General features: G+C 46.9%; 2 protein-coding genes across 9 annotated transcripts in view; one reads left to right on the top strand and one right to left on the bottom strand.

Moving 5' to 3' along the window:
• The window catches only part of RECQL5 (RecQ like helicase 5), a 37,996-nt gene extending 27,321 nt beyond the window's left edge, over window positions 1-10,675 (top strand). For 4 of the 8 annotated variants that reach the window (XM_077188463.1, XM_077188464.1, XM_077188460.1 and 1 more), the window contains 12 exons: window positions 1,796-2,023; window positions 3,467-3,566; window positions 4,069-4,105; window positions 4,950-5,008; window positions 5,131-5,207; window positions 5,746-5,839; window positions 6,299-6,439; window positions 6,853-7,517; window positions 7,710-7,791; window positions 8,645-8,896; window positions 9,340-9,412; window positions 9,490-10,675. In XM_077188463.1, coding sequence (XP_077044578.1) covers window positions 1,796-2,023; window positions 3,467-3,566; window positions 4,069-4,105; window positions 4,950-5,008; window positions 5,131-5,207; window positions 5,746-5,839; window positions 6,299-6,439; window positions 6,853-7,517; window positions 7,710-7,791; window positions 8,645-8,896; window positions 9,340-9,412; window positions 9,490-9,611 — 1,930 coding nt within the window. In that variant the 3' untranslated portion in view covers window positions 9,612-10,675. The other 4 variants (XM_054645298.2, XM_077188461.1, XM_077188462.1 and 1 more) reach the window with 4 other exon arrangements.
• A 479-nt stretch (window positions 10,676-11,154) lies between these two features.
• Window positions 11,155-12,889, bottom strand: part of MYO15B (myosin XVB) — a 42,068-nt gene continuing 40,333 nt past the window's right edge. The window contains exons 60-61 of the mRNA XM_077188503.1: window positions 12,444-12,584; window positions 11,155-11,890 (exon numbers count right to left, since the gene is read on the bottom strand). Of these exons, the coding sequence (XP_077044618.1) occupies window positions 11,831-11,890; window positions 12,444-12,584 (201 nt within the window). The 3' untranslated portion in view covers window positions 11,155-11,830. The remainder of the gene's footprint in view (window positions 11,891-12,443; window positions 12,585-12,889) is intronic.

Consider the following 12,889-nt stretch of genomic DNA (forward strand, 5'->3'; position numbering starts at 1 on the left):
CTGACTTGCAGCTCGCTGACATTTCTATAGTCACGTTGCACTGGCAAGCCAGGCAGCACCAGTGGTTCTTTTGGAGAGGCAGGACAAGGGTATCGAATGTGTTGCCCCCATCTCGGTCCCCCCAGCCTTGCCCTCCATGTGAAAGGAGCTCTTTGAGTGCAGGAGCAGAGTGAGTCAGTGTGGCTCTGCAGGGGGATATAATGGCAGCTTTGTCAGAGCCTCTCCAGGCTTTGGTGCCCTGCACGGTGCAGACACCCTGCTGCAGCCCCTTACCTGAGCACTGCCAGCTCCCTGCCACTTCAGCACACTCAGGTCACTGCTGGGGACAGCAGCCTGTGCCCTGCTGCTGTGCTGCCTTCCAGATCCACCTCCCAGGCCGTGGGAAGGAGTGAGCCAGCAGCCCCTGCAGCCCCTCTGGGGTTTGTTTGTGATGCTTTGGTAACATGCAGTTGTTTGGTTCACAACATGCAGTTGTGTTCCCTCCAGACACACACAGACACAAATGAAGAAGAAAACTGTTTTTGGTAGATCTCTGGCAAGTTCTGACATGCCTTAAAGGGTTTAGAATAAGAGTAAATGAGGTGCTTGCTCTCTTACTTTTCCCCTCTGTGACCCACTTTTTGCAGCTGAAATTGGGAAGCCCACTAGGGCACACCTTGGTGGAGAAGAAAAATTTCCACTTTGTTCTTCCTTGTAGTAAAATAATTTTCTCTTAAAATAACTTTTGTTCCCACTTGGTTGCTGGATTTGATCTCTAAATGCCCAATTAAGTGAATGTTTTCATATAATTATTGTCAGCTTTTTAAATAACACTCAACTAGCCACCTCTGCTGAGAAACTCCTCTAAATTCTGCTTTCTTAAAAAAAAAAAAAAAAGAAAAGGGGGGGGGAGGGTAAAGTAAAAAGTAACTGCCTGATCATTTTTTGGCAAAATCAGTGTGTTCCCTGGTTTAAGTTGGGGAGTGTTTTAGAAGAGAAATTATTTTCTGCCTGTATTGCTAGTGAGCATATTGTCACCAAATTCTTTTTTTTATGTACCCCAAAACACTGATGCCTGCCAAAAATCTTTTGAAAATTTCTGGAAGAATCTAGTAATCTTCTCATGGCTGGTTTGCTAATCCTGGTAAACTGGTTGTGCAATCCTGTGAGAGCAAATGAGCTGGTTTTCATGCATGTAGGACTCTACCCAAACTTTGGGTGCTGATCCTGGAGCATGTGTGAGCCCATCAAGATCCAGGCTGTGTTATCTGAATGGTACTCCCTTGTGACCTCACTCTGGTCTCTATTCCTGGGACTTTCTTTACATTCCTGTGTCTTCAAATAGATATTTCTTCACCTTCAAATCACAAATAATAAACCTAGAAGCTCTTCAATGTGAGATGTTCTTCAATGTGAGGTGTTCTCTGAAGTGTAGTGATCAATGGGGTGTCTTTACTTACAGCCAGCCTGATAGGACATGGAATATATTTAGCCAGTGATACAGAATTAATAACTGTATATTTCATCAGCTGCTCCTTTTTTACAGGTCTCAAAGACCTGAAAGGGTTTAGCAGAAGAGATTAACATTGATGGTTTTTTACATATGGGGAAGTGAAGGCAGAGAGACTTTAAGCAAGGTGCCAGGAACAGAGCCCGAATTCTGCTACGGGGATTAAACCCTGTGATTTCTGCTGGAATAGACATTCTCTGTGAAAAAACAGGACTCAAATCTTTATCTAAAGACACCCTGCATTTGGAGGGTGGAGTTTTTGTGGATAGAAGTGATGACCAGATGATTTTGCCTTGTGTTTCCAAGCTGTCGCCACGCTGCCATCGCGAAGTACTTTGGCGACGCCACCCCACCTTGCAACAAGTGCTGTGACTTCTGCAAGAACCCAGGGGCAGTGAAAAGGCAACTGGAGGAACTGGAACGCTGCAGCAACAGCTGGAGTAAAACCTCCATCAGGCCCACGGGATCCTCCTGGGATAGCTACGACCCAGAGCTCTACGAGGGCGGGAGGAGAGGCCTCAAAGGCTTCAGCAGGTCTGTACCAGAGAGGTTACCCTCACCTCACAGGAGCCATCAGAGAAAAGAGCATCCACCAGCTGCAGGCCCAGACACTCCTATTTTCAGCACATGTTTCTGTGTGGATGGTGTTCTCCTGTAACTTTCTGGCAGCAGCAGCTGGAATTTCATTTTCCACACACTTTGGCAGCCTCGTTCTCATTCGTGTTCCAGAGAACCAAAAGCTGTTTTGACAGAGCTGAGAATTGCCCTGCACAATGTAATTGGCTCAAGAAACTAGCCTGAAATTTTTGAAAGCAGCAAGTGGGTTCAGCCTGTTCATAGTCACAAGGATCAGAAATGTTTAAACTTGAGACCAAGATGACATGGTCCAGAGTTCATTCCTGATTTAACACAACTGTCTGTGAGCTAGCAGGCCAGGGGCCACTGACAGGACTTAGTCACCACAGAGGATGTTATGAAGTGCCAGTGTCAGATTCTTCTGCAGATTGCTGCGTTTTCCTATGAGGCTGACAGCAAAAGGAAGATGTGCAGTGGAAAACATGATGAATTCTGTAAAATGCTTGGCAGTGTGGAGGTGACAACTTCTCTTTCCCCTTGTTCTCTGGCAGAGTTGCAGTGATTGTCCAGCTGTGTCAGGAGGAAGTTTCTCTGCTGGCACTGCCCATGAAACTGTGCCAGGACACAGAGTGCTGTAGGCTGGCCAGGCCCTCTGCTTTACCTTAAAAAGCTTGAGATTGGTACCTTTGTTCTTTGGCCAAGTCCAGCTGAGTCAGAGGAAACCAGGACTGGTGACCTAAGCTGTGTTTGGTCTCAGAACCTGAGAAGCCACAGCTAATGGTATTGTACAGAACAGTGCTTGCCACTTGGCTTATTGAAACTTTCCATGATCTGATTGTAGTTTTGCCTTGGAAGTTGTAATAGTTAGCAGCTCTAAAGCTCAGATTTGTGATACCTGTAAGTTTGGCAGCTGTGGGAGGCAGTGAACTCCCGGGCTGCATCTGGTGAGCATCAGCTGCTGCATTTCAGTGTAGTAGAGATGGAGATTTCATTTATTGCAGCAGCCTGTGAACAAGTGAGGCTGAGGAATGGATGTTGTGCCCTTTCTGCCATCTCTGTTCCCAGGGCAGGAGGGACTGACAGATGGGGTACATGACATGAGGCAGTGACTCCTGAACCCCCTGGTAGCATCTGGCAGAGCTGCTGAAATGGAGCCCTCCATTCTCAGGGCACTGGTTACAAGCTCTTTGTTCAAGCCACTGCCTCCTACTTTATGGGATTAACAAATGCTGTGCATTTTTGGAGGACGCTCACTGCTGTCCTGTTTGGGCAATGGCAGAGAAACTCCAAGTGAAGACATGTTCAGGAAGGATGTGGAATGCATCACTGGGGTGGCTTCCCAGACTTGTCCCCCAGTTCATGCTGCAGCTACAGTTCCTCTTGCTTTCCTGCCTTATCCAGGTATGATGAAGAGGGCAGTGGGAATTGGGATGAAGACAACGAGGAGCGTCGGAAACGGGAGTGGGACAACTTCTACAAGAAACAGATGAGCCTGCGCAAAGTGAGTTGGGGTCAGTTTTTAAGGGATGCTCAGAGGGTTTGCTGTGGGCTTGTCTGACAGCCATAAAGGCTTCCTGGCACTGATGACAGTAAATTATTTCATCTTGGTGTTGGTTGTTGTCTTTCACTTCTTGTACCTCTGTTTTGTTGTGTTCTCCACATTCTTGGCCAGTCCCACAATAGGAAGAAATGCAGCTTATTCATGTGCTGGTTTCTCTGCAGTACTAAGCAAGAGGAGCCTGCTGGTTTTAATGCCCATGGTAGTAGTAAAAGCAGACCTTCCCATTCAGCTTCTCTTAAATATTCCTATAGCAGAGGTGAACTTTTGGCTTTGATTCTCATTCTTTGTCTTCTTGGCCCTGTTTTGGCACATATTCAATGCCTTTATAACTTCAGCTTTCATTTTCCCTGGAGCAGGGATATAAAACATGTCTTTTGTGCTTCTAGATCAGCATGTGTGTAGTAGGAATGGAAATGTTTGACTGATCTTTGTTTTCTTCCAGGGCAAAGAACCAGAAAAGGAAGATTTTGTTCCTCCAAGTAAATATCTCTTTGATTTATAATGGGTTTTCTTTGGGAGAAGAAAGTCTTATATTTTGCAGCTGCATGCAATTTGTACAGCATCACCACTGGAGGTATCAGTCCCTAGGCACAGAGTTTAAGCTTTTGGCTGTGAAAACTTGGCTGGAGGAGATGGACCACAGCTTAGCTTTGGTCGGGGTGAAGATATGGAATGCATCTTTCTGAACAACATTTCCAAATAAGCACGAGAGAAGGAAAACTCTGTCTAACCTGACTTTGTAGTGTTGGCTATTTCTGCAGTGATTATGCAGCAATAATTATGATAATAATAATGATAATAATGATAATAATGATAATAATGATAATAATAATAATAATAATAATAATAATAGTAATGCTAGAAGGAAACTGCTGAAAACTTTTGCTGTTTGTAACTGTGCTGCTTGGGGCCCTGTCTGGCACTGTTACTGTTAGTGTTAAAAGAACACTTGATAAGTCAGGTTATTCTATCCAGCCTGATTTTTTTTTTGTTGATATTGTGAGGAGGAGGAAAGATTTGAGTTTCCTAAGAGCCTTAAAGAAAGGTTCTCTGAGGTGGGAAGATTTTGGAAAGCTGTTAGTCCTAAACTCCAAAGTAGATGTTCTCAATCAGAGAAAACATTCTCACTTTGGTTTCTGCCTACTCTTTTGGAGTGTGCAGCTTCTCCTGGTAGAAAGGGTGACCACAGTGTTCCTTGGGGTGACAATGCAGGGAGGAGAAAGCCAGGCAGTCCTGGACCTGCACCTCCCTGTGACAGCTGAGATGTTCTCCATCAGCCCAGCCCTGTCATGGCTCCTTTCCCAAATTCCTCTCCTGTGGCAGGTGCAGACTGTCCCCTGAAGGAGGCTGCCAGCAGGAGGATCTCCAAGCTCACTGTGAAGGTAAGTGATGTTGCAAAGAACAACAAGGCTTCTGCCTGGCCTGTCCTTACTCCTTCAGGGGTGGAAGTCCAAGGGGCAGTGAGACTTCTGTAGAGCATGTCTGAGTATCCCATGTTTCCTAGGGCCGGGAACACTGCCTGAAAATGCTGGAAGAAGCTTTGAGCAACAACCAAAAGACTCCAGCAGCAGAAGGAAAATGGTATGAGATGAGGAAATAGGGGTGCATACTGAGTCCCTTAACACAGGGCCTGCTCTTCCCTGAGCACAATTACCATTGTAATGTTTATTATTTGTGCTCTGGGAAGAGCAGGCCCTGTGTTAACACAATTAATACACAGGGAATGCTTTTTTAAGAATTATTTTGTCCAAGGATGTCGTTTCACTTAGCAGCATCTTTCTGGCTGTGATGTTGAAGACCGGACCTGAGGATTCGTGGCTGATTGCTGGTATCAGCTTGATCCCAGGAGTGGCAGTTCTTCCCTACCCCACAAGATGGGGATAGTGTACTTCTCAAACAGAGAAGTGGGCAAGAATCTTAATGTAAAACCATTTTCATCACCCTTTCCATTCTCGATCAACTCACCACTACATGCCCTAGGACTTAACTGGAAGTTATTACTTATTCTGGTACTGGAGGGAGTGGATTTTTTACTTTCTGGGAGATACTTCAGCATTAGTGTTCCCCTTGCAGACACAGCAGTGTGTCTTGCCAGGAATCACCCCAGCCTGTGTTTCAGGTCAGACCCTGGTGCCTGTGCAGTGGAAATGGAATATGAAGCCTTCCGGACCAGCAAAATGGCAAATTCCTACAAGGCAGCTGTGCTAAAGAAGGTAGGGACAAACTTCTATATGTGCTGCTCCCTGCAACCTGGGAGCTCCAGGGCAAATAGGGCAGAGTTTGTGTGGGAAAGGTGATGGACAAGCTGTGTTTTGCCCTGGGTATCTTACAAATCTTTCTTTGTGATTTTGTTTCCAGGAGGGCCCAGAATCACCTCGGGTTCACATCTTTGTTGGCTTTACAGGCTCTGAAAACCTACATAGCAGTGCAAGTTTATCCAGATATGTTGTAACAATACAGGGATTTGGGAATTCCTCAGGCTGCTGCTGACACGGGAGAAGCCTTGGTTTAGGTTATCTGGTTGCCATCATTCTCAATGAAAATATTTCTGTTCTGAGGCAGGTTCCTCTCCAGGGCAGATATTTGTTTTTTACTATGACTTTTAGTATGTACTAAGGCAGGAATACATAAAGATTTCTGGCCATTAGAGAATATTTCTGTTCTCTTTTCAGGTGGCAGAAATCAATAAAGCCTCCAAACAAGGGGAATTGTTCTCAGTCTTTGGGTCTGGAACAGGTGGTAACAGCAATTTGGAGACAAAATCTGACTCTTTAGCAGAAGGGGAGTTTGTCCCTGCATCCCAGGTTCCCTCGGTGAGTACTGGTGGGATAGACAGGAGGGAATGGTGTTTTTCTGTCTGCCTTTTTATTAATTTGAGTCCTTTCTGTGGCCACAACTGAATATTTCTATTGTAACTGCTTTTTCCTGTCTGTCACATTGTTATTAGTTAATATAATCTGTGTGCAGGCCACAGCTTAAATAAGTTCTTTCTCATCTTGCTCTATCCAAGGATGCTGCCTTGTTTTCTTATTGCTGGCCTAGGACTTCCATCTAATCCATTTCCCTCATGTCTCTGTTGATGGGGGTGGTGATCAGCCAGATTTAGAGCCTCTCCCAGCTTACAGCTGCCCACACTGGTGTATTATGTGCAGAAACTCAGCTGCTTTCATGGTGCTGCACTCAGGGATCTCATATCCAAAATTTCTTCTTCTTCCTGTCTCTCCAGTTCAAACCCAAGCGTGTGGGAGCAGGATTTCCAAAGAAATCCAGCTTGTTCCAGACAGCTTCAGAACTGCTGAAGATCCAGGAGGAGAGTGATGCAAAGCCTGTCAAAAATGACTGTCCAAATGGGCAAGACAACAGCAGCTACAGTCTGGACCTGGACACCAGAAACTCTGTTCTCCAGAGGGAAGAAACTGCAACCAAAGCAGTGGATGAGAGTGGAGGGGTAGAACTACACCCAGAAAAGAAGGGGCAGCAACCCAGTCCAGACACAAAAAGTGCTCTTGGGGAGAGCCCTGCTAAGAAGTCCAAACGTAGCAAGAAGCAGCAAATGCTTGCAGAAGCAGCTAAAAAGGAATCACAGGATATTTCCAAATTCTTCTCCCTCCCCAAAGCTGGCTCCAAAGCCCAGAGCTGCAGTGTAGCAAAGGGAGATGGCTGTTCTGCAAGCACACTACCTCCTCAGGTTTCTTCTCAAAGTGTGTGTCAAGAGAAACCAATGCCTCAGGAAAATAAACATGGCTCTGGAGACCTGACTGGGCAGTTCCAGGAGGAGAATAAAGAACTGAGAGAAACAGAAGTAACACTGACTGAGAGAGGGGAAAATTCTAAGACCCAGCAGGCTGCTGAATGTGAATTCCTTGAGGAAGAAATGGATGTGAAGTCCAGGTAAAATCTTCACTTCTCTGCTCCCTGTGTTGTCCAGAACCCCAGCAGCCCTGTCCTGGAAACCTGTCTGAGTCTCTGGATGAGTGAGGGAGACTCTTGCTTTACCATGAAGTCTCAGGGCCACTGACACTGAATGCAGAAATATTTTCACTGTGGAATGATTACAACTGGCCTTCTCTCCACTCTTCCCAGTAGTGTTGCTGAAAATGTTGCAGAAACTGAGCTGCCTGTTGTGGGAGAAGGTGACAGTGGGAAACGGCCAGGATCAGATGAGGTAAGACTTCAATGAATGCTGATTTCCTCTCTTTCTTCTGCTCATCTTGTGCCAAATTTCTCTCTGAGAATGACACTCCTGCTCTGAGAGTGTCATATACCCGGGGAAGGCCCAGCTGCAGTTGCAGCAGAAAGGAGAGCCCCAGTTGTGTTGCATTCCTGGTGTTTCCCTGCTGCCCTCTGGGCTGTGCCAGCACCTTGGGCTTTGTTCCTCCTCTGTGCAACTCATGACTGTGCCCTTGCTGGTGACTTGCCTGGAATTAGTGTCCCCACCCCTGAGATCTGTCACTAACTATAATTAGGGAGCTGCTTTCTCAAGGCAAGGGCACAACCACAGGCCAGAGACACACAGGACCATTGGGAAGTGACCCCTGCTCACAGCCTGCCTTGCCATTAATTTTCTGCTTTTGCATTTGGCAGCTGAGACTGCCTGGCAGCTGTCTCTGCAACACTGCGCTCTCCTTTCTCTTTCAAACTGAGCAGGAGTGGGGCTTTCCTGGTGTGGCTGATTCTTCCTGAGGGGTATATTCTGTTCTCAGCAGACATCCTGAGAAATCTTTCCAGTCAGTTTTCCTCTGTAGGATAGGGTCTAGCAATTGGCTGTCCCAATATGAGCACCACAGGGTAGTTCTAAATGTGATATTCTCTAAAGGGATTTTTTCCAAGTCCCTTTGTGTGTGAAGTAGTGTCTGCACAGCAGGTGAAAAGGAGTTACAGAGATTCCTGCTGGGTATTCACTGGAGGCAGAGGCTGCAGGATGCTGCAAAGATTTGTGTTCTTGGAAAGTGGTGGCTGTTTGGAAGGGCAGTGCTGCCACAGGAATTGGTGGGTTTGGTTTTCTGTCCCCTCTCCAGGATGTGGAAAGTCCTGCAAAAAAGCGGCTCCGGACAGTGACAAAATCTTCAATTCTGACCCATCCAGAGGGCAAAAGTGTTGGTCCAACAAAGAAGAAGGTGACTTTTGACTCAAACTTAGCACAGTGTGATAAAGAAGGAAGCAGCAAGACCATACAGCCAGTGACCAAAGGCATGTCCCTTAAAGAGACTGCAGACATCGTTGTCAAGTATTTGACCCCGTTCTACAAGGGGGGCAAATTTGCTTCCAAGGTAGAGTATAGCTCAAGGCCCTCTTTAGCAGAAAGAGAATTAATCTTTCTAGGGATCTGGGGCTCTGTGAAGGCAGAGATGATTTGGATCACCTTTATTTATGTGCTGTTTTAGTGACTCCAAGTGCAGCAACTCCCCTCTCCCACAAACGAATTGGTGTCTGTTTGTTCCACACTTCCTTGTGGTTGTTCATATTTTCACATTAAACCCTGGCACGTTTTTAACTCCCACCTGTGAAGTAGGAACAGGTTCAGTGCTGGTGTTTTCTTGCTGTGCCCTGCAAGGCAAGATGTGTGTGCTTGGCCTTCTCCAGCACTGCAGGGCCAACTGTGTGTGTTCAGTCTAGGAGTGGTTTGTGCCAGTCTGTGCTAAGGGCAAGACAAACATGGGAACAGACTGGTGAGGTAACTGTGTCTGCTTTCTGCTCTTCCCCAATGCTGCAGGATCTCTTCAAGGGCTTTGCCAGGCACCTGTCTCACTTACTGACCCAGGAGCAGAGCCCTGCCCGCAAGACAGGTTTGTCTGGGGTTATTGCAATGCCACATTGCTTCATGGCTTTAGAGGGGCAGATGTCTTAAGTATCAACTCAAAAGATGGTGTTTCCTCTGTTGCAGTGAAGGAGGAAGCACAGAGACTCATCAAGGAGTTTTTCAAAACAAGGCTCAGGTGTGAGAGTGAGGCAGACTGGGAGGAGCTGCAGAGCTTGGAGAGCTGATCCTGCTGCTTGTTGGCTCTTCCTTCCTGCAGCAGCACCACCAGGGGATGTGGAAGAACTCAGCCATGGAGGTCTCATGAGACTGCAGAAATGAGATTTATTTTTCTTTTCTCCACTGCATTTTTGCTCACTTGTGCCCTTAGTGACACACATTCAAGGGAACCAGTTTTTGTGAACTCATGGTGAGTTTCCCCAGTAAGTGGGGTGCTGAAACCCTCAAGGACCAAGAGGTGTGAAGTTGTACCTGCTGGCTTTGTTAGGGGCTGCTGCCTTGGATGTTCTGCACTCTACTACCTGCAGCAGTCTGGGCAGGGCTCAGACTTTCCAGTTGGGACTCTGCTTTGGGATGGCACCTTGCTTTCTAAATGGCTCCTCCCCTTGCTCCCCCTCTCCCTGTTTCTTATTTCAGTGTCACCAATATGCTACAAGTTCTCATGCTTTGCTCAGGGCTGCCAGTGACAAACTCAACATTTGAGTTTCTGGATGGAATATTTTTGTTTGAAGGGCAGGGGAGGAGCATTTTGTAATTACCATGGAGGCAGTGCTTGCTTTCTAAAGGAGGAGAAACTCAGATTCTTTTTCTTTTAATGTGAACTTCTTTGATTTTGTCCAATTCTGTCTGCCCTTTAATTTAAGTGGTGATACTCCTTCAGTATTAACCCCTGCAACACTTCCAGCCTTTGCTTGTAATCCCTAAAGCCATATTTGCTCCCTGTGCCTCACCAGAAGTCTGCAGTGCAGGGAGCAGTGCTGCTATTACAGTTGGGTAGGGCTCTGCTGTGACCCTCAAATTGACACTGTGGTACCTCTGCTGCTATGTTTATATGGAACCTGAACCTGACTCCCTGGTACAAGTCCTTCCTGTTGGATTTTTGTTGGGTTCTGCCTCTGTTCCTTACCTACAGGGGCTGGTGGCCTCAGGCTCCAGTGCTGCCAGAGGAATGTGCCAGAGGAATGTTCCTCAAAGGCTGCCCAGGGGTTGGGATCACTGCATTCCACAGATGTATTTTTAAGTGTTCTGAAGGGTATATGCAGGACTGACAATAAAGCAATGTTACAACTGCTGTGGATTGTTCTTGGAAGCTTTTTCTTACCACTCAGTCACACAGACTGCTCAGAGGTTCATTAAGCAGCACTCAAAGAGAAGCACCTGCCAGGGAAGATGCTGTCGTTCCCACTGGCATCAGCTCATCAGCAAAAGTCAAACTGTGCATCAGGGCTTGCACTGAGCACTCTCAGATCTGTCCCCCTTCCCTGCCAACAGTGACAACATTTTCCTCAAGCTTTGCCCATTACCTGCAGTTAAGTTTTCCCAGGTTAGATGTAAGATCTAGCATATCATACCTTCAGAACATCTCTGTGATTATTTTATTGCAATTTCCTAAAGGGCAGTTACTCCTCAGGTCATTAGGAGAGCTGTGGCAATAAAAATAAATTAAATATTTTTGTACAACCCAAAACACTTCAGTATAATACAAGTTCTGTTTGAAGATGCTTCCTCCATGGGCACAGAGCCATCATTGAAGTCTGACAGCTGCATGGCCATGACTGACTTCTTTATAGTAGAGGGAAGCATATGCATATAATTATGTCAGTGAGAAATTAATTAACAGTAAACTTCCTTACCATTGCAGCTCAATCTGTGCCCTAGCATATGTGTTAATTGTATGATTAACACTGATCTGCTTTTCAATTAGGATGCTTTCTACAAATAGCTTCACAAATCCTGCTAGAGGATCTCTGCATATCAATTCAGAGACAAATCTGGCTCCTGGAAAGCACCAGCAGCCCCTGCAGGCATTGCACAGCTCAGCTGGGCATTGGGATACACAAATCTCTAGCAAGCACCAGGCTTTGCTCGGGATAATTAATTCAAAACAGAAAGGAGGAGTTGCACAGTGCAAAGCTCGAAGGCAAGTGCTTGCTTTGGGTCAGCTGCTCTTTGTTGGAAGGGGCTGTGGTTTGGAGAGGCCCTTGGGGTTTGTTTAGCCACAGCTTGGATTGTTTCAAGGAAGGGCTTGAGGGCTGAATGGCAGGTCACGATGGTTACGGTCACTCCATCGACAAACGCTGTGGTGGCATTCTTAGAAAGCAGCTGGCTGAGGTCATGGGTGTCTGCTGGAAGAGTTCTCTCCCAAAGACAGGTCAGGGAGCACTGACCAAGTTCAGAGAAAGGAAAACAGTGCTGTTTTCCTTGGCCATTCTCCTCGTTTTAGGCTTTAGGAGTGCAGCTCTGTTTTATCCAGGATGACAACAATCGTGTGGTACAGTTCTTTGGCCTGGCAAAACACAAACCAGCATCAATCACTCTTTGCCCAGAAAGAGCTGCTTCCCCTAATTAAATATCCCCAATAAATCACTTCCCATAATTAAATATCAGCCACATGCTGGGACCAAGCTGCACTTCAGAGGCTGGAAATACAGTGTCCCCTATAGGAATGTGTCTTCTGTTGAGAATGTCAAAACTATCCTTTGTCCCCTAAAGAGGAAAGAAGCCCAGAAGGGTCTCTCCTCAATTGGGTAAAAAGACGTCTCATAGGCCTAGGGGACTTCACCTCAAACTTAAGGATAGCAAATTGAACAGGAGCCAAAAAGTCCTGCCTGGGCAATTTACTAGAAAAAGAAGAGAACAACAAAACTAATGGCTTTTGTGAGGTGTTTTGCCAGGAGCAAGAGTCCCCCTCCTCCTTTGGGACAGGACACCAGCACCATCACCAGCACCATCACCAGCACCAGGAGCAGCAGCACCATCCCTCAGCAGAGGCTCAGCTGGGCAGGGAAGGGCAGGTTGGGAGGTGCCAGGAGGAGGCTGCAGGCCCAGGCTGATCTCACCTGTGACAGTTCCAGCCACAGGGCCCTGGGGCTCTCGGGGGAGCCGTAGTGGAGCTCCAGGCCGGGAGGGCCCCCGTCAGACATGGGCCTCAGGGTGCGCATCCTCTGCAGCTCCTTCAGGGGAACCACCCGGGACACCTCCTGCACAGGGAACAGCCATCTCAGGAGCAGTCCCCAAAGGGAAACCATCTCTGATTCTCACCACAAGTCACCTCAAGAGCCTGTGGAAAGCTGAAGGAAGGTCTGGGGCACAGGCTGGATACAGGGCAGCCCAGCACAGCCCTGGAACTCCCACAGGATTGGGACAGACAGGAATGTGTTCCACATTTAGTTTTGCTGTGGATTGTCCTTGTTAGCATGAACACTGGACCTACAAAAGAGCCCATGGCAATAATGCCTGTTGTACACTCTTGCTCTGGGCCAGTGCTGTTGTCAGAGTGGCTGTG

Source organism: Agelaius phoeniceus, chromosome 19, assembly GCF_051311805.1.
Source record: "Agelaius phoeniceus isolate bAgePho1 chromosome 19, bAgePho1.hap1, whole genome shotgun sequence".
In the NCBI taxonomy this organism is placed as follows: domain Eukaryota; kingdom Metazoa; phylum Chordata; class Aves; order Passeriformes; family Icteridae; genus Agelaius; species Agelaius phoeniceus.